Source organism: Paramormyrops kingsleyae, chromosome 15 (genome assembly GCF_048594095.1).
Source record: "Paramormyrops kingsleyae isolate MSU_618 chromosome 15, PKINGS_0.4, whole genome shotgun sequence".
In the NCBI taxonomy this organism is placed as follows: domain Eukaryota; kingdom Metazoa; phylum Chordata; class Actinopteri; order Osteoglossiformes; family Mormyridae; genus Paramormyrops; species Paramormyrops kingsleyae.
Genome location: NC_132811.1, coordinates 20,217,622 through 20,239,025, shown reverse-complemented (window position 1 = coordinate 20,239,025; position 21,404 = coordinate 20,217,622). Strand labels below are relative to the sequence as shown.

Below are 21,404 nucleotides of genomic sequence, written 5' to 3'. Positions count from 1 at the left end.
GGTGCTCTGTTGCTGTAGGAGGGGCCCCTACCAGGGGGGTTTGTGACTGGCAGCTTCTCTCTCACAGGCAGCATCACGCCCACAGTGGAGCTCAACGGCTTGGCTATGAAGAGGGGAGAGCCAGCCATCTACCGACCTCTGGACCCCAAGCCCGTGCCCAACTACCGAGCCAACTACAACTTCAGAGGGATGTTCAACCAGCGGTAAGATGGCACGGCTTCCCCTGGTGTTTAGGGGGCACGCAGGAGCCCTCTGAAGGTTTACATCCCAACACTATCCTCCTAAACATTCTTTTCAGATGCTGAAATAGCTGAATGAAGCGTGATGACGGCCTGTTACTCCATGTTCATATTAGCATCTGTACCTCGCATATATAGGGACATTTGAATATAAGCACACATCTATTACAAATCTGCCAGTATTCATATCGTAACTAAATCACACTGTAAACACAATCTGTGGGATCTGGTTTTAATACATAATGCAATTATGTGTCTTCATTTGTCTTCCATCTGTTGATACGCTATTTTACGTTTTATATATGCAACCAAAAGTGTCATAAATGTATTTATCAAAGGACAGCATGAATAAGTTTGTTTACATGTAAGCCAGTCACTCCCAGAGGAATCGTCTGCTTATGAGAATCCTGAACTTTAACTTTATGGCTGAACTCTTGGTGAACTTCTGTCCTTCGCCCCCAGGGGGCAGTACTGCCCCATTAAAAGCAGTGGACACACATTCTGTAATGTTACATTTTCCCATACTGAACTCCGCTTGTGCCATGTTGTTATTCTTAGATACTCTATTCTTAGGTGAAAACAATATCTGCATTGTAAATGGTGTTGAAGTGTGTATATGTACTGAATATGTTGTTCATAGGTTGGTTTGTTGTGTATAGAGCTTATTGGTTGGGGACCCAGGCATTGCGTGCAGCCTGATTGGTTTATGTAGTTTTTATGTAGAGCTGTTTAAAGCCTCTGATTGGATCATGTATTCTCACACTGTCTTTTGCTCCTAGTTGATAATATCCCATCATGCATTGTTCTCTCTCTGTGGAAAGCTCAGGTGAGGGTGGCCTCATCATTTACAACCGGGACCAGTCATGTGACCACTTTTAGAACAGAAACTGGTATGTGCTTCCTCTGTGTTTCAGTCACCGAGAAACACCAGAGAGAAACCCCCCTCACCACCCCCAGTTTAATGGGAGGCCTCATCCCATTGTAAACGCATGCGATACAGTGTGGCCTGCTCAGTGGGGGGGGGGAGGCAGGATGGCAGTGTTTACAGTACCCACGAGGGCTGCAGCACTGAAAACAGCAGAGCCCAGCCACATCTGTTAAGCTGCTTAATCTGACTTTGTGTATAAACAGAGTGCTTCAGACCATGTCCTGCTTTATTTATCGTTTGTTTGTTTAGCCGTTATTCGTTTGCTGTCCATCTTTATACATTCACTCCTGTCCTAAATGCTAAATGCTATTCTGAATGAACAGATGGGCTTTAAATAAAGATATTCCAGTCGATGTCCAGCATTAAAGATGCATGCTCACAATACTAATTGTGACGCTCTGTGATGAGCATAGGCCAACCTGGCTGGGATAGACTGTTAGGGAATCATAGTTAGGGTTAGATAGTTAGGGATAGACTGTTAGGGAATCATAGTTAGGGTTAGATGGTTAGGGATAGACTGTTAGACAATCATAGTTAGGGTTAGATGGTTAGGGATAGACTGTTAGACAATCATAGTTAGGGTTAGATGGTTAGGGATAGACTGTTAGGGAATCATAGTTACTGATTGATAGGGGTAGATAGTGATGGATAGGTGGTTAGGTATCCATGGGTAGGGACGTTATGGACAGTTAGGGGCAGATAGTTAGGGATAGATATGGATATATGGTTAGGGATTGATGTATATAGATAGGGATAGATGGTTAGGGATTGATGTATATAGATAGGGATAGATGCTTAGGGATTGATGTATATAGATAGGGATAGATGGTTAGGGATTGATGTATATAGATAGGGATAGATGGTTAGGGATTGATGTATATAGATAGGGATAGATGGTTAGGGGTACAGTACTGTGCAAATGTCTCATGTTCAGTCAAATGTTTAAAGCTATTAATCTGGATAGTAAGTGGCCAGAACAAAAAAAAATACAATGGAGCATTAAAACATATGAAAATTAGTAAGAATTTCTGTTTTTTCTGTTCTCCAAAAAGTTACTGATATCTAGTTGGATGGCTGGATGAACACCGCTTCAGTTCCCAAACCTCTCCTCAGGGGCACCTCAGCCATTCCATGTATGTAATAAATTTCACCACCAGCTCATTTAATTAATTTTTAAAAGTTTGTTGACACTGAGATATTGATTAGCTGTATAAGGTGTGCTTGGGGGTGAGTTTAAAAAAATCCAGGTTGTATTGGACGGTCGCTGCAAATACTGGAGTGATTTTAGCAGATGATTTGAAATGGCTAAGCTGACACACTTTGACAGGCATAATAGCAAGGGATTGTCATAACTGGTACCCAAGTACGCATTCACCTTTAAAAGCAATACGTGCGACAATCGAATGTTGTAACAACGTGACTGCGTACGTATTTTATGTGCATTTGGGCCAATATGACAAGAAATTGTCATGCATTTTAACCTTTATATGCGGCATTTTAACCTACTTCATTTGTGGCATAAAGGTTAAAATGCACGGTAAGTATTTGCGCTGTTGCATTAATGCATACTTGCACCCAGTTATGTCAATCCCTGATATGGCACAGTTTTACTGTAACATGGCGACCTTTTCAATATAATTTTCTTTAGCTGCCTAAGACCTTTGCACAGTACTATAGATAAGGGTAGATGTCTAGGGGTAGATAGGGATAGACGGTTAGCGGTGGATGGATACGTATAGATAGATGGATGGGTATTTAGGGATAGATTGGAATAGATCATTAAGGGTAGATAGGGATAGATGGGTAGCGGTGGATGGGATAGATACGTATAGATAGATGGATGGGTATTTAGGGATAGATTGGAATAGATCATTAAGGGTAGATAGGTAAGGATAGGGATAGACAGCTACGGGCAGAGAGAGGTATATAGTTATGGATAAATGATTAGGGATAGATGGTTAGGGGCATATGGGGAAAGGTGGTAAGGGGTAGATAGGGATTGATATGTATAGATAAGGTTAGATGGGGTGGGTGTGTATGGATAGATTGGGGTAGATCATTAAGGATAGATGGGGTAGATTGATAAGGACGGATAGAGAGATAGGGATATATATGTATAGATAGGGATAGATTGGACTAGATCCTTAAAGATGGACAGGTATGGATAGTGATAGATGGTTAGGGGTAGATTGTGGTAGAACGATAGATAGGTATAGATATGGATTGGTCGATGGTCAGGGGTAGATAAATGGGGTAGATGGTTTGGGATATACTCTTGTGTGTGTAGTGGCGTGACCAGTCACAAATTCCTGCCTTGCGTGAGTCCCCCCCCCCCCCCCGTACTGTGATGTGTGTGTGGTGGCGTGACCAGCCACTGATTCCTGTAGAAGGGTGAGTCTTCCAGTTTTCAATAACCTTGAAGGACACAAAGGAGGATGCTGAGACTTTGCTAAGATAGTATGATGTCATCGGATAATAAGAGGACTGTGTGTCCATGACTGTGCCGGGAGGGGTCCCACAGGCTTCCCCGAACTCCCCCCAGTACCTCTCCCACGTAGATGTGACGCTTTGCTGTAATTTGGATGGGGGTGGCTGGAAGTTGATTTGCGTAGGGAGTTCAGCTTGCGTGCTGATTTGGGTATTACTGTAAAGTTATGTCACACTGGCAGGACGATCATGCTGATGCTTATCTGTGCTGTCCTCCAACGATGTTTCCCGGTGCGCTTGTGAGCCAAGTCTTGCTTCCGTTGGAGGAACACTCGGAACGACTGCCCCGGGCGCTCATGGAAAGCTACGTCAATCCGCCATCCTCTGATAATCACTGCTTTGATTACATTCACTGGACAGTCGCACTGAGGACTCCTTCATGATCTGTTGATGGGATAACCCTTCAGCTGGTGGCAGGGCCATCTGGAAAGGGGGTTTAGTTCTTAAAATATAACGCAGGGAACCAGATAAGCAGAATAAATGATGATCGGGGTTCTGGTGCCTCATGGCTCTCGAAGCATACCTCACTACCCAGTGCCTCTGTTCATTATTTTCTTTGTGAAGATGTTCCCTTCCATGCTGAATCAGAGACCATCTGTGGGGGCCCCAGAAGTGCCCCCCCCCCGAAGGCATGTAAGGTGGGCCCCGCCAATGGCTGTAACTGGGCCATCTGCTGGTTTTCCCTTGGATAACTGGGAGGTCTGGGATCACTGTGGTGTGAGTCACCCTTCACTGGTGGATTGGGAGGGGGGGAATAGGAATCTGTTTCCAGCATTGGTGATGCCCCCTCCCTTCTGATCTCAATATTGCCCAATTCCCTTGTGCAGAGTGCAGAGATAGGGGTTTGGACGATTTCTCTCATTCCTAAAACATCTCGGCGCAGACGTCGGGGCGGAGTGCAGTATGCGTGTGATGCTCTGAGGCATGGCAGACACGGGGGGGGGGGGGGTTCATCACTGCTTGCTGGCTGGGGGGTTTCCTAGACACCCTCATTTTCCTTCTTTGGACCTCTGCACATACAAAATGAGGTCCCACCTGCCCGACATCAGCTGGAAGCTCGTTTAATATGTAATAAATATTGGTGCTCGTGGTGGGCTCCCTCTTCACCTGATCCGGATCCCGCGCACACGCCTCCAGCCAGCGGAGCGGCGATACCGGCCGGAAGGATCCGCGGCACGCCGTTCCCAGAAAGTCCCGCCGGATGAAATCGTAAACAAATGAGTTCCCTCAAAGCAAACATCTTTCATTTTCTCCACTGGATCCCGAGCGAGTCGGTGAACAGGGGTTCTGAGAAACTGAGCGGGCCGGATCTGGCGAGGGTACATTCCTGTGTGTGCGAGCCGCGTGTGGACCAGCTGCCAAAAGCCCAGTGCCGCCAGCACCGCAAGGGCGTCGCTTCCAAAAACACTCACGCACACACGCATGCCGTAGTGGCGAGCCCCAGGCCGGCCTCGCACCAGCGTCTCCCACAGTGCCTACACGTCTATGCAGGGAGTGTGTGAGCTGGTATGGCGGCGCTGATTGGCATGAATGCACACAATTAAACCTGCACAATAATGTAGCGCTAGCCCAGGGTATACATTTCAGTTCACAGCGACCTCAAAGCAGTTTCAGTCTCAGTTTTGGGGCAAAATCCTGCCTCATTCCGATGGTTTAAACTAACTCCTCGGATGAATCCCAGTTACCCCCCGCCCACGGATGTGGTGGGAGATACTTGAATGACCATCATGGGGTGTGTGGGTTTTGGGTCAGCCTGGACCATTCGGGGGTGGTCTGCGGCCTGTGTCTGCTCACAGTCAAGCTGTCAGGCCGGCTGCCCTCGTGGATGGGCCTCTTTACAGTGATCTCGTCCCCTTCTGCGTCTCGCTATGGTGCCCTTTATTATGACCCCAACAATTTCTGTGGTGCACTTCACTGTAGCCCTGCCCCATGCTGACTCGCACTGCGGTGCCCTTTATTATAACGCCTCCTCTTTCTGGCTCTCACTGCGGTGCCCTTTACTGTAGCCCCACCCCCTTCCATCTCACACTGCAGTACCCTTTACTGTAGCTCCTACCCCTTCCATCTCACACTGTGGTGCCTTTTACTGTAGCCCCGCCCCCTACCATCTCACACTGTGGTGCCTTTTACTGTAGCCCCGCCCCCTACCATCTCACACTGTGGTGCCTTTTACTGTAGACCTGCCTCCTACCATCTCACACTGTGGTGCCTTTTACTGTAGACCCGCCCCCTACCATCTCACACTGTGGTGCCTTTTACTGTAGACCCGCCTCCTACCATCTCACACTGTGGTGCCTTTTACTGTAGCCCCGCCCCCTACCATCTCACACTGTAGTACCTTTTACTGTAGCCCCACCCCCTACCATTTCACACTGTGGTGCCTTTTACTGTAGACCCGCCCCCTACCATCTCACACTGTGGTGCCTTTTACTGTAGACCCACCTCCTACCATCTCACACTGTGGTGCCTTTTACTGTAGACCCGCCCCCTACCATCTCACACTGTGGTGCCTTTTACTGTAGACCCGCCCCCTACCATCTCACACTCTGGTGCCTTTTACTGTAGCCCCGCCCCCTCCATCTCACACTGTAGTACCTTTTACTGTAGACCCGCCTCCTACCATCTCACACTGTGGTGCCTTTTACTGTAGACCCGCCCCCTACCATCTCGCACTGTGGTGCCCTTTACTGTAGCCCCGCCCCCTACCATCTCACACTGTGGTACCTTTTACTGTAGCCCAGCCCCATGCTGACTCACACTGTGGTACCCTTTACTGTAGACCCGCCCCCTACCATCTCACACTGTGGTGCCCTTTACTGTAGCCCCGCCCCCTACCATCTCACACTGTGGTACCTTTTACTGTAGCCCCGCCCCCTTCCATCTCACACTGTAGTACCTTTTACTGTAGCCCCACCCCCTACCATTTCACACTGTGGTGCCTTTTACTGTAGACCCGCCCCCTACCATCTCACACTGTGGTGCCTTTTACTGTAGACCCGCCTCCTACCATCTCACACTGTGGTGCCTTTTACTGTAGACCCACCTCCTACCATCTCACACTGTGGTACCTTTTACTGTAGACCCGCCCCCTACCATCTCACACTGTGGTGCCTTTTACTGTAGCCCCGCCCCGTACCATCTCACACTGTGGTGCCTTTTACTGTAGACCCGCCCCCTACCATCTCGCACTGTGGTGCCCTTTACTGTAGCCCAGCCCCATGCTGACTCACACTGTGGTACCCTTTACTGTAGCCCCACCCACTTCAATCACACAACTCGGTACCCTTTACTCAACCGCTTCCATTTCACATTGTGCTGCCCTTCACTGTAGCCCCATTTCCTTCCGACTTTCACTGCGGTGCCCTATATTGTTGCCCCGCTCCCTTCTATCTCCCCCTGTTCTGCCCTTTACTGTGGTCCCACCCCATTCCATCTCACACTGTGGTGGCCTTTACTGTAGCCCCACCCCCTACCATCTCGCACTGTGGTGCCTTTTATTGTAGACCTGCCCCCTTCCATCTTGCACTGTGGTGCCTTTTACAGTAGCCCCACCCCCTACCATCTCATACTGTGGTGCCTTTTATTGTAGACCTGCCCCCTTCCATCTTGCACTGTGGTGCCTTTTACAGTAGCCCCACCCCCTACCATCTCATACTGTGGTGCCTTTTATTGTAGACCTGCCCCCTTCCATCTTGCACTGTGGTGCCTTTTACGATAGCCCCACCCCCTACCATCTCATACCTGGTGCCTTTTACTGTAGCCCCACCCCCTACCATCTCATACTGTGGTGCCTTTTACTGTAGCCCCACCCCCTACCATCTCACACTGTGGTGCCTTTTACTGTAGCCCCACCCCCTACCATCTCACATTGTGGTACCTTTTACTGTAGCCCCACCCCCTACCATCTCACACTGTGGTACCTTTTACTGTAGACCCGCCCCCTACCATCTCACACTCTGGTGCCTTTTACTGTAGCCCCACCCCCTACCATCTCACACTGTGGTACCTTTTACTGTAGCCCCACCCCCTACCATCTCACACTGTGGTACCTTTTACTGTAGCCCCACCCCCTACCATCTCACACTGTGGTACCTTTTACTGTAGCCCCACCCCCTACCATCTCACACTGTGGTACCTTTTACTGTAGCCCCACCCCCTACCATCTCACACTGTGGTACCTTTTACTGTAGACCCGCCCCCTACCATCTCACACCGTGGTGCCTTTTACTGTAGACCCGCCCCCTACCATCTCACACTCTGGTGCCTTTTACTGTAGCCCCACCCCCTACCATCTCACACTGTGGTACCTTTTACTGTAGACCCGCCCCCTACCATCTCACACTGTGGTGCCTTTTACTGTAGACCCGCCCCCTACCATCTCACACTGTGGTACCTTTTACTGTAGCCCCACCCCCTACCATCTCACACTGTGGTGCCTTTTACTGTAGACCCGCCCCCTACCATCTCACACTGTGGTGCCTTTTACTGTAGCCCCGCCCCCTACCATCTCACACTGTGGTGCCTTTTACTGTAGCCCCGCCTCCTACCATCTCACACTCTGGTGCCTTTTACTGTAGCCCCACCCCCTACCATCTCACACTGTGGTACCTTTTACTGTAGACCCGCCCCCTACCATCTCACACTGTGGTGCCTTTTACTGTAGACCCGCCCCCTACCATCTCACACTGTGGTACCTTTTACTGTAGCCCCACCCCCTACCATCTCACACTGTGGTGCCTTTTACTGTAGACCCGCCCCCTACCATCTCACACTGTGGTGCCTTTTACTGTAGCCCCGCCCCCTACCATCTCACACTGTGGTGCCTTTTACTGTAGCCCCGCCTCCTACCATCTCACACTGTAGTACCTTTTACTGTAGCCCCGCCCCCTACCATTTCACACTGTGGTGCCTTTTACTGTAGACCCGCCCCCTACCATCTCACACTGTGGTGCCTTTTACTGTAGACCCGCCCCCTACCATCTCACACTGTGGTACCTTTTACTGTAGACCCGCCCCCTACCATCTCACACTGTGGTGCCTTTTACTGTAGACCTGCCTCCTACCATCTCACACTGTGGTGCCTTTTACTGTAGCCCCACCCCCTACCATCTCACACTGTGGTGCCTTTTACTGTAGACCCGCCCCCTACCATCTCACACTGTAGTACCTTTTACTGTAGCCCGGCCCCATGCTGACTCACACTCTGGTACCTTTTACTGTAGCCCTGCCCCCGTCCATCTCACACTGTGGTGCCCTTTAATGTAGCCCCGCCCCTTTCCATCTTAGTCCTGCCCCTTTTCTCCCTCTCACGTCTGGCTGTTGTAGGGCTTTGACTGCACAGTCAGATGGCGTCCACACAAACGTACAAGCTCTTCTCCTGGTGGGCTCATAAAAGCATCTAGAGTTACACATGGGCCATCGGCCGCTTCTCATTCTGGCCCTCCGTGTACTTAGCCGTGCTTCGCTGGCGTTTCCGGCTGCCGGCACAGGAAGCTGGCTTGGGAGCACGCTGGCCGCTGTATCGGACAGATGGAAGGCTCTGGGAAGTGGATGCACGGAGGTTCAGGTGATGTGGCTGTGTTCGGCATTAAACCAGAGACATGAGCAGCATGCGTTGTATTTACTTGGAGGCTGATCAGTGTCCTGCAGGAGCTCCACTTCAGTTTCCAGTAAATGTCATTGTTTTATCATCAAACTGTTAGCAAACACTGTGCGGGCACTATAGTTTTAATAAAAACTGCAAAGCCTGCTCGGCCCTGTTAAAAGTGACCTTATTAATGAGCCTCTGGGGAGGTCATGCCCTCATGGGGGCCTTTGTAGGCGTCCGGCCCTCTGTGAGCATGTCCAGAGAAGGCACAGGTGTTCCAGAACATTTCCCTGATCACTCCCCCTTTGCTCGCCCCCCAGGGCGGGAATGGTAGCTGGGGAGAGCGTCTGTTGCCAGTTGCCCACGTCCGAGGCATGAAAGGCTTTCCTCCCTTTGAGTTTTTCCATTTTGGAATAAGGCAAACCAAACTGGAGAGAGTCTTTCCGGAACAATCTGATGGAGGCACGCCAAATCACAGCCAGACGGGAGGAGTGCTTCACCTCTGTAAGCACGGCGAGGACATGCCGTGGTTCAAGGCTGAGCCCACGTGACATGCTTAAGAAACACGTGACGCACATGTGTTGAGGAAACACTCATCGTGTGTGTACACTGAAGAATCATACTTATGAATCACAAACTGAAGCCTCTTCACTCCAATGGTGGGAGGTGGGAAAGGTTGTTGTACCTCAGAGTCCAGTCCTGAACCTCAGCAGCAATATGACCATATGTAGAGGAAACTGAGTGCTAATGCTGATTGTAAATGTGCTTGGTATGCTTCAGTTTGTGTTTTTTTTAACTCTAATCCATTCATCTTGTCATCATTTAGGTAGGAGCCTAATGGTTAGGGAAGTGTGCGTGTGACTGGAAGGTTGCTGGTTTTAGTCAACGACCAGCAAGGTACTGCTGTGGTACCCTGAGCAAGGTGCTGCTCCCAAGCACTGCTCCTTGGGTGCTAAATGATAGCTGCTCACTGCTATGTCACATTTGGGTTAAATACAGAAGACACATTTTGTTGTTGTGCGCTGTGCTGTAGTGTGTCAACAATGACAATTAATCACTTTCAGATAGCATGTCTGCCTTCTTTTTTAGTCTGTGCTAATGATGTGAGGATGTTTAGTCACTCTCTGTCCGGACAGGGAGACACTGGCTGCCTCTCCAGTGGAGCTCTGAGAGACGAGGGCTCACATTCCTCCCTGAGAGCCCTCTGCCTGCCCCCCCCGGCAGCCGTGCCCCCCTGCAGGCGGCCCCCAGCCTCCCCCCCCCCCCCCCCGGCCGGGCTACGTGATCTCATTTTGTTACTGCATGTTTTCTGCATTTACTTTTGGGAAAAACAGTCAGGAAAAAAGGAAAAAAACATAACGCCCGTGTAACAGGAGAGGAAGTACAGCTGGGAAAGCGAGAGCGATTCCAAGTTTGTGCTCATGTTCCCACCATCCCGCCACTTCGCTGCCATGGGGAGGGGGGGGCACGGGGCCAGGGCAGGGGCGTAGGGGAGGCTCCCTGGGCCTTGGTGGAGCTCACATACGCGGTGTCCCAACCGGCGACCAAGCACCATTAATCCCGTTTTGCAGCTGTGCGGCTTATGTAACAACTGGAGCCTGCCTACATGGGGGGGCTGCCTTTTACGGGCAGGGTAGTGGGGACCGGGCTGTGGGTGGGGCCAATACCAGGCTTTGGGAGTGTTCAAGGCAGGGGCCAACAGGGGGTGGGGCCAATACAGGGCAATGGGTGGGGCCAATTCAGGGCAGTTGCTGGGGCCAGTACTGGGATGTGGGTGGGTCCAAGGTGGTGCCAGATGGGGGGTGGCTACCACCTCTCATGGGCAGGGTGGTGATGGGCACGACCCAGGTCAGGCAGTGCTGCCCTCCAACATCATTCCGATTTCATATCCGTCATTTCATCTGTCTTTGCAATGGAAATTCTGTGGCTGCTGCACGGATTGACCATCAGCAAAATTTGCAAAACAAATGTGGGGCACAACAGGCCCCAGTTCAAACCCAGTGAATTGTTAGCAATATCAGTTGATAATTACATGGTATTTCATGCATAAAAACACTGTAGCAAGATACACACAGATAGCGGCCTGACAGTATTGGGTGTGCGCCCGATTTAATGAGCCACAAATAAGACGCACGTGATAATAAACAGTATATAACTACAGCTATAACTTTTGTTCTGAGGTCAGGGTTGTGTAGATTCCTCTGACTAGGAATTCTAACTTCAGGGGGTGTTCCAGTAGACATTTCCAGCTAGGTACTCGAAATTGCCAAGTTAAGAGTTCAAATTGAATGCAGCATAAGTGCTGTTTAACTTGTTAGAGGACTGCACTCTCGTTCTTGAAACTTTAACGTATCGGCTCAGCTTGCATATCTGTCTGTTTTTGTTTCTTCCATTTTCGCGAGCAGTGACTCACAGACTGGCCAATCATTGCAGGTCAATGTGTGACATGTTAGGGAAGCTCTCAAGCTCGGGACAGGTGCCCCAGGTGGGTCACCAGTAGGTCGAGGGTTCGAATACCATCCCACATTTCCGCAGCCCGAGTATTTGGCTGTGTATGAAGCAGAACTAGCTGCATGTGGAGCACTCGTCTTCCCCAAGCAGCGCTGAGGCCCCGTGGATGGATACTGTGTGAGGCTGTGCAGACACTACCACAGGGGGACGCTAATGAATCCGCGAGAGGATGGAGTTGGGTGACCATCGGCGCCCAGCCCAATAACAAAAATCCGGCGCCTGTGATGGCAGCGCCTGAGGAAGTGGGGGGGAGAGGGGGGTAGTCGCCCAGAGGGCACGGCTTCAGAAAAAGTCAGGAGCACCCTCGTCCTTCAAAGTCAGGGGGTAATGCCCCCCCCCTCCCCCCCCCCCCCCCCCAAGGGAGCGGGAGCCAGAGTCAGAGAATTAAAGCCTCCTCTGATGGATATGTTTAGTTATTATCAGGGAACAAGACACGTAAATCAGACTGCCGACAGTGGGCTTTGGGAGTGGGCAGCCAGCCCGTGGGGTCTGGATCAATCGAGGGCCCCTCTTTGTCCCCTGCAGTGGGCCGGGATGCCTGCCGCAGGTAAATGCAACTCTTCTGTTACCACTGAGAGGTTCAGCTCACACTTCCTGAGAGAGCGGGAAATTGGAGCATTTGAATTTTAAAATAAATTGCATATGACTTTTGTGAGACAAACACATAGCTGGATGTATTTCCCCTTCATAATTCATACGGAAAGCAGACTCGTGTTGTTGCCGCATGCAGCTCTGTTTACTGTGGTAACGGTGGGGAAGGATTGGTTACAGGCAGCCCGCCCCAGCTCCGCCAAAGGTCCCCTGTTTACCGTGGTAACAGCCGGGAGGGCCGGTTACAGGACGTCTCATTCTGCCTCGTTTGTACTTTAATTGGGAGCTGATTAGCGGGCCGGGTTCCGTCTTACATAACACACTGACTCGTGGCCTGAGGAATGCTCAGCGCTGGAGCGCATTGCCGAGCCTCTGAGGACGCTTCTCGCCGACTCGGCCGTCCGGTGCCATGACCGGCGTCCGAAGACAGTGGCGCTTGTCCGAGCAAGAGCGCCCCCCAGCCCGAAGTCTGGCTCCACAGTGTCGGTACCATCGGAAATACGGGGCACTAATGTGTGATAATCAGCCGCGGTGAGGTCCATGCGCCTCGGTTTCCTCGTGCCAATATCATCACACACACTTAGGAGTGCGGGATCACACGAGGCAGCCGTGGTTTTCAGTGCAGAGGGCCTCTCCCCAGTCTGCACTGTGTGTCCCCTTAATTGGGACCAGATGCGGCTGCTTGTTTACTAGACCCCCATCCACAGTGTAACAGTAGTGCAACGAGCCCCAAACATTCCTCATAACAGCAAAGCTCCAAACACCTGTATGTGCCCTCCTGACCCCCCACCCCTGATGGTACAGGCCTGCCCACAGCCTTTCCTCCTGACCCCCCACCCCTGATGGTACAGGCCTGCCCACAGCCTTTCCTCCTGACCCCCCATCCCTGATGGTACAGGCCTGCCCACAGCCTTTACTCCTGACCCCCCATCCCTGATGGTACAGGCCTGCCCACAGCCTTTCCTCCTGACCCCCCACCCCTGATGGTACAGGCCTGCCCACAGCCTTTCCTCCTGACCCCCCATCCCTGATGGTACAGGCCTGCCCACAGCCTTTACTCCTGACCCCCCATCCCTGATGGTACAGGCCTGCCCACAGCCTTTCCTCCTGACCCCCCATCCCTGATGGTACAGGCCTGCCCACAGCCTTTCCTCCTGACCCCCCACCCCTGATGGTACAGGCCTGCCCACAGCCTTTCCTCCTGACCCCCATCCCTGATGGTACAGGCCTGCCCACAGCCTTTACTCCTGACCCCCCATCCCTGATGGTACAGGCCTGCCCACAGCCTTTACTCCTGACCCCCCACCCCTGATGGTACAGGCCTGCCCACAGCCTTTACTCCTGACCCCCCATCCCTGATGGTACAGGCCTGCCCACAGCCTTTCCTCCTGACCCCCCACCCCTGATGGTACAGGCCTGCCCACAGCCTTTACTCCTGACCCCCCATCCCTGATGGTACAGGCCTGCCCACAGCCTTTCCTCCTGACCCCCCATCCCTGATGGTACAGGCCTGCCCACAGCCTTTCCTCCTGACCCCCCATCCCTGATGGTACAGGCCTGCCCACAGCCTTTCCTCCTGACCCCCCATCCCTGATGATACAGGCCTGCCCACAGCCTTTCCTCCTGACCCCCCATCCCTGATGGTACAGGCCTGCCCACAGCCTTTCCTCCTGACCCCCCATCCCTGATGGTACAGGCCTGCCCACAGCCTTTCCTCCTGACCCCCCATCCCTGATGATACAGGCCTGCCCACAGCCTTTCCTCCTGACCCCCCATCCCTGATGGTACAGGCCTGCCCACAGCCTTTCCTCCTGACCCCCCACCCCTGATGGTACAGGCCTGCCCACAGCCTTTACTCCTGACCCCCCACCCCTGATGGTACAGGCCTGCCCACAGCCTTTACTCCTGACCCCCCATCCCTGATGGTACAGGCCTGCCCACAGCCTTTACTCCTGACCCCCCACCCCTGATGGTACAGGCCTGCCCACAGCCTTTCCTCCTGACCCCCCATCCCTGATGGTACAGGCCTGCCCACAGCCTTTCCTCCTGGCCTGGCCCATTCTGACCTCCCGCTGTCAGAAGAAAGGTTCCTCTGCATCAGCTACCTTGGACAGGCTTTGGCCCCTTATCTAATTACAAGCACATCTTTAACAGTGTAAGTACTAAGGTCTTTTGGACTGAGAGAGAACACCAAGGCGTAGTCCTTCATTCTAATGTTTGATGTATAAGGTGTTAGAACTTCAGGTGTGGAGAAGGTATATATAAAGACTGGTGTAGATCAGCCCTAATTTAGACCCCTTCTAGCTAATATATATACCGGACTAACCCGAACTCCTTAACATCGGAGTGAAGTCATGCCACAAGTTCTTGAAACATACGCAACCTTCCTGAAGTGCTCTATAAAAAGACCATCATCGATGCCTGTCAGTATGGAAAGTTCGGTCAGTACAGAGCCATTTCTAAACCCTGAGGGTACACTGAAGCACGGAGCCATGCTGGGCAAGTGGAGTGTTTTGTAGAGTGGAAGATGGTCCCCTGTGTGGCCATCCTGCCAAAAACAAGGCATGATATTGTCAGTGAAGAACAACATTCTGCTCTCTGTAAGACTCTTTCCTCCACTTCACCACCAGTAAGACCCCAGTTAAAAATATAATACGTGGCGGACTAACTAGGTGGAACCACTGCTTGCCAAGAAGGATCTTGATGCTCTACTCAATTTAAAAACGATCTGTATGTGCCTCAAGATATTTTGGAACATCGGCCTGCAGGAGTCTAACTGCATCTGACAATGAGACGTGTGTGTTCCACAGGGAGAACATCAGACCAGAAGTCAAGCGAAGTGGTGTAAAATTATGACATTTACATTTAAACAAACATGCCAAGACGAATCATGGATTTGGGATCATCTTGGTGCCTGCAAACAGGGTGACTTGCTGTCACTGAAGGAAACATCAACAGATTCAAGAAGAGAACCTCAGACCACCCATCCAGGAGGTGTTGGGTAAACCTACAAGACCATGTTCTGAGATACCCTGATATCCATGAGGAATAAGAAAGAAAATGGTCAGGCCTAGTTCAAATCTAGACATTCAGATGTTGCAGTAAGCATCTTATACTAATAATAATATATAGTACCTTTGACAAACCCAAAGTCGCTTTACAAGGGTGGAGTCACAGTGATCCCATGAACGTCACCGTCTTGAGATAACATTTTCACATAAGAGTTTTGTAAATGTTCAAATCCTTCTTTACAATCCACATGTCACAGTTTATGCGCTCCTGACAACGTAGAAGCATGTCAGCTTCATGTTTTTGTATAAAACCCAAGTTTATTTTGATATGTGTGTTTAAAAGACCAAGCATCAGTCAGGGCCACACAATGACGATACAGAGCAACTTTGTAGTGGCCTGCTGACCGTGACTAGCCTGTCCTTCCCACACTCCAAACGTGTAACCGCCTAATTTGGCCATATGAGTTTTATGGCTTAACTGTAGCTTAACTAAAATCTATGGCTTGTTTGTCAATGTGAGATGCTCTGGTTGAGTAAATCAGAGTTAATTGAGGCTCACAGGGTTTCAGTTACATTGTACTGCCCAGTGGCACACTCTCCCGAACTCTCTTTGTTCACTTTTTCCAGTCAGAGTGTGATTATTAGGACACACTCCACTTTTATCAGGCAGGAACATTCTTCTGCTACTCATTAGCCATGTAACTCTACTCTTTCTTCTTTCCCGGTGGTTTTGCCACGCGTCTTGATATTAATTTCTTCCAAATGTGTTCAGTTGGTATCAAATCTGGTAATTGGGCTGATATTACATGTCTCAAGGGACAAATAAAAGTGTCTATAATAACCAAAAGTAAATACCTCAAACTGTTTTGGAGAACAAGAACGTTCCTGTGCCTTGATGGCATCTGTTCAGCCAGCTCACATAACCCTGTGCACAAGCATGTACAGCTGAATTTAGTGAAATTTAGGTACTGCTGTCTATTTTAAACATGGCTTTCTGGGGTTGTATACTTTACATAGCACATTTTGTTTCATGTTCAGAGAAATCCTCTGCAATAAATGTAAATTTAGCTGAATGTGAAAGTCATCCGCTGTGAGTCAGTGTGCATCCACAGTAAATCATCCTCAGTGAGTCATCCTCTGTAAATCAGCATACATCCTCTGTTAATTGGTATGCATCTTTTGCAAACTAGCATGCATCCCCCCTAAATCATCATGCATTCTCCATAAATAGCATTCATTTACCATAAATCAGTGTGCATCCCCTGTAAATCGCCATGCATCTTCTGTAAGTCAGCATAGTGTGCCTTCTCTGTAAATCAGCATACATTCCCTATAATTAGCATGCATCCTCTATAAATCAGTGGGCATTCTCTATAAATCAGTGGGCATTCTCCATAAATCAGTGTGAATCTCTGTAAATCAGTGTGGACCTCCTGCAAATTAGCATGCATCTTATGTAAATCCACATGCATCCCCTGTAAATCAGCATGCATCCTTTGTAAATCAGCGTGCATCTCTGTAAATCAACATGCATCCCCTGTAAATCAGCATGCATCCTTTGTAAATCAGCGTGCATCTCTGTAAATCAACATGCATCCCCTGTAAATCAGCATGCATCCTTTGTAAATCAGCATGTGTCTCATGTAAATCAGCATGTGTCTCCTATAAATCGGTGTGCATCTCCTGTAAATCAGCATGCATCTTTTGTAAATCTACATGCACCCCCTGTAAACAGCATGTGTATCCTGTAAACCAGCATGGATACCCTGTAAATCAGTGTGTGTCTTCTCTAAATCAGCATGCATTCCCTGTAAATCAGCATGAATCCTACTTCCATGTCAATCAAAGTAAAAATGACTAGCTTCTATTATGTCGAGAACATCCAAAGTTCATTCTAAAAATGAACCTTTGCCTCAACTAAACTTGTGGCTTTTATTGCCCCAGTGTGTAAAAATTGCATCATAATGGATATAACAATCAATCATTAAGAAGATATATGGCAAATGCACATCACTAAATTAGACATGTGATGTTAGCTTTGATATGTGTTTGCATGGATTCTGTTTTAAAGCAGACTGAGTACTGCTGATGTATTCATTCAAAAGAGTTGATGGGAGTTATATTAAAATCCTCAAACAAGCCTAATATAACCAATGAGGTTTTAGCTGGAAATATCTTTGTACGGTTTTTCATTATAAATCAGAATGAAGGTGGAGTCCTTGTTTTATACCAGGTAACCCTGAGTTACTGAAGTACTTCACCATATTTTTCCTGGGAAAACACACCACTGGCCGTTTGCTCATTGTGCCATTCGATGTAGCTTTGGATGGAGGTGGGATAGCTTTGGATCTCACAGCACTGTGGTCCTCACTCTGATGAGATCTTCCATCCTGGGGTGGGTGGCTGAGGGGGGGGGGGACATTGGGGTGTGCGGGTCTACTAAATCTGCAAAATGAACAGTGTCCTGACAGCCCAGCATGAGTGAAGCAGATTTAAAATAAAGCATAAGAAATGTAGCTTGGGACTCTTTGTTCAGCGCTGCCTAAATCAGGCCTGTGCAGGAGCCCCGCTCCCCGGAATCACCCAGCAGCCATTGTTATGTAATTGACCCCCGAGAGCTGCGAGCCGGTCGCATCGCCCTGCCTTCAAACATTAATAACCGAGCCAGCAATATGCTGCAGGATCCCCTCTGGAAATAAATCTCCCCGCTGCCGGTCACCCCCAACCCAGTCAGCCGCGGTCAAAGACGCTCACCCTGAGAATATGCTGCAATGCTTATGGGAATGTTCCAGAAGATGAGGAGTGTGTGCTGGGAGGTCTTGGTCGGTTACAGTGGGAATTCCTTGCCCCGGAGTAGCCGTTGCTGGTTGTTCCCCTTTGGCATGTACCATTGCTGGCATGAGTGGGGTCCATGTTTTTGGGGGTACTTACCTTTGGCAGGTACCATTACTGGTATGAGTGGGGTCCATGTTTTTAGGAGTACGAGCATGTACACCACTCCCTGTCGCCCTCAAACTGAAACTTTAACTTTTTGTGGTTTTCTTAGGATATCATTGATACAATAAGGACATAGACACACAAACACACACACAGATACGTCGGAGGACCTGATCCTGTCGCCTGGATGCCTATTCCTGTCTGGGTTGTGCTGTGATGATAAAACTGCCAGTTTTCCATAACCTAATCCTCTTATAAATCAAAAGCTCTGTTTCTCTCTTCCCTTTTTTTTCTCTCTCTCTCTCTGGCCTCACTCCATCACAGGTACCATTACCCAGTGCCCAAGATCTTCTACGTGCAGCTGATGGTGGGGAGCAGTGAGTTCATTGGGGAGGGGCGCACACGCCAGGCCGCACGCCACAATGCTGCCATGAAGGCCCTGCAGGTCCTCCGCAACGAACCCATTCCTGAGAAACGACCCCAGGTAACCCTAACTCAGGGTCCCATGCCCAGGTAACCCTAACTCAGGGTCCCTACGCCCAGGTGAGCCTAACTCAGGGTCCCACGCCCAGGTAACCCTAACTCAGGGTCCCATGCCCAGGTAACCCTAACTCAGGGTCCCTACGCCCAGGTGAGTCTAACTCAGGGTCCCTTATGCCCCAGGTAACCCTAACTCAGGGTCCCTACACCCAGGTAACCCTAACTCATGCTCCCTATGCCCAGTTAACCCTAACTCAGGGTCCCATGCCCAGGTAACCCTAACTCAGGGTCCCTACGCCCAGGTGAGTCTAACTCAGGGTCCCTTATGCCCCAGGTAACCCTAACTCAGGGTCCCTACACCCAGGTAACCCTAACTCATGCTCCCTATGCCCAGTTAACCCTAACTCAGGGTCCCACGCCCGGGTAACCCTAACTCAGGGTCCCACGCCCGGGTAACCCTAACTCAGGGTCCCTACGCCCAGGTAACTCTAACTCAGGGTCCCTAATGCCCCAGATAACCCTAACTCAGGGTCCCTACGCCCAGTTGAGCCAAACTCAGGGTCCCTTATACCCCAGGTAACCCTAACTCATGGTCCCTACGCCCAGGTAACTCTAACTCAGGGTCCCTAATGCCCCAGATGACCCTAACTCAGGGTCCCTACACCCAGGTGAGCCTAACTCAGGGTCCCTTATGCCGCAGGTAACCCTAACTCAGGGTCCCTAATGCCCCAAATAACCCTAACTCATGGTCCCTACGCTCAGGTAACCCTAACTCAGGGTCCCACGCCCAGGTAACCCTAACTCAGGGTCTCTTATGCCCCAGGTAACCCTAACTCAGGGTCCCTACGCCCCTGGTAACCCCAACTCAGGGTCCCTTATGCCCCAGGTAACCCTAACTCAGGGTCCCTATGCCCAGGTGAGCCTAACTCAGGGTCCCTTATGCCCCAGGTAACCCTAACTCAGAGTCCCTACGCCCATGTAACCCTAACTCAGGGTCCCTACGCCCCTGGTAACCCCAACTCAGGGTCCCTACGCCCCTGGTAACCCTAACTCAGGGTCCCTACACCCCTGGTAACCCTAGCTTAGGGTCCCTACGCCCCTGGTAACCCCAACTCAGGGTCCCTACGCCCCTGGTAACCCCAACTCAGGGTCCCTACGCCCCTGGTAACCCTAGCTTAGGGTCCTTACACACCAGGTAACCTTTCACTGGACTTCCACAGCAACGCCCGCTCCCACAGTTTCCCCCTTTCAGCAATTCTCCTGTGCTTTGCAATACTCCCCATGGCTAAGCAAAAGTTAATGATCTATATTTAGTCATTACAGAAGGCTTTTGGAAGTTTGCTGTGCTTTACTTGACACTTCGTTCAGGAAGCATTTCCGCAGTTATATAAGCCCCCCACCGGAAATCAGATTTCAGTGTTTGCGAAAAGCTTGGCGTGGATGCTGGTTATTTAAGCCGTTCTGGCTCCCTGCTCATCCTGTCTGACACTTGTCTTCATAATACACCCTTTGTCATCCACTGCTTCTGTGTATTGCTTTACAAATTGAAAGACACGATCCCCGTACATGCCCTGGGCACTCTCGCGTACCAGGGCCTGCGTGACACTCCCCAAAATCCCACCCATCCCCCCCACAGCAGTCATCTACCTTCAAAGGCGGCTTGACGCTCCTAAGACACATGGGGTTTAGCACAGAAGTGCACATATTTGTAGGCTTAAGCTCTTTAGAGCGTTAAACTATATGGTAAGTAATACCGTTATTAGTGTTACTGCCTTTAAATTGTTTTATGCAGCTTGAAAGGCTTTAAAAACCACGCCGTAAGCCCAGCAGAGTCTGGCCACTGTGGCTCATCCTCAGCGGGAGCCCATGCTGCTCACACACACCCAGGGGCTCGGGACACCCCCACGATTGTTTTTCTGATTCCCCTTCAGTGTCTCATGTAAAAAAATAGGACTATAATCACAAAACAAGTGGAAACTGCAGTTTCTTAGCCTGGCATTGTTAGTTTTAATGAGGGGTATGTTTGACAGCCAGATGGGGCAGCTAGATAATAATATTCAAATGCAACGGTCCCATTGCCCCCCTCCACCCCCAGGGTCCATGAAAGCTCAGGAAATCAGTGCCATCTGACTGCAGCGATGGCTTGGCTTCGTACAGGATTTTTCGCCTAGGTATGTAGACACCAGAGTACTGATCAGTGGACACCCCCTCAGCCCCCCCTGGGGACCATACCTTTGTCAGGGGAAGGAAAAAAGAAACTTAAAAAAAGGTCTCTGGAGGAAAAGGAGATGGTTCACAGTATAATGGCACGCAGGTCCTGGCTGTGGGCGAGCCCGCCTGCACAATTAATGACGGTCTTCGTGTCACGGTGAGGCTTGCATGGGCCTCCCTCTTCGAGTGCACCATCGTAGGATGCACCAGGCAGCGGCGGGGGGGGGGGGGGGGCGGGGGGAGACATTGGGCTCCAGCCGGAAATGTCTTGCAGTCCTTGGCTGTTTTAACCCTTCCAGAGCGTGGAGGAGAAGAGTGAGGCCTGTGACAGCAGCGACGCCAGCAAGTCGGAGATCAGCCTGGTGTACGAGATCGCACTCAAGAGGAACCTTCCCGTCACGTTCCAGGTAATGGAGAACACG

The 21,404-nt window shown here is 50.4% G+C and overlaps 1 protein-coding gene across 5 annotated transcripts in view; it reads left to right on the top strand.

Moving 5' to 3' along the window:
• stau2 (staufen double-stranded RNA binding protein 2) overlaps positions 1-21,404 on the top strand; it is a 70,878-nt gene that overhangs the window by 10,449 nt on the left and 39,025 nt on the right. For all 5 annotated transcript variants that reach the window (XM_072699794.1, XM_072699797.1, XM_072699796.1 and 2 more), the window contains exons 5-7: positions 68-203; positions 18,616-18,775; positions 21,282-21,389. In XM_072699794.1, coding sequence (XP_072555895.1) covers positions 68-203; positions 18,616-18,775; positions 21,282-21,389 — 404 coding nt within the window. The remainder of the gene's footprint in view (positions 1-67; positions 204-18,615; positions 18,776-21,281; positions 21,390-21,404) is intronic.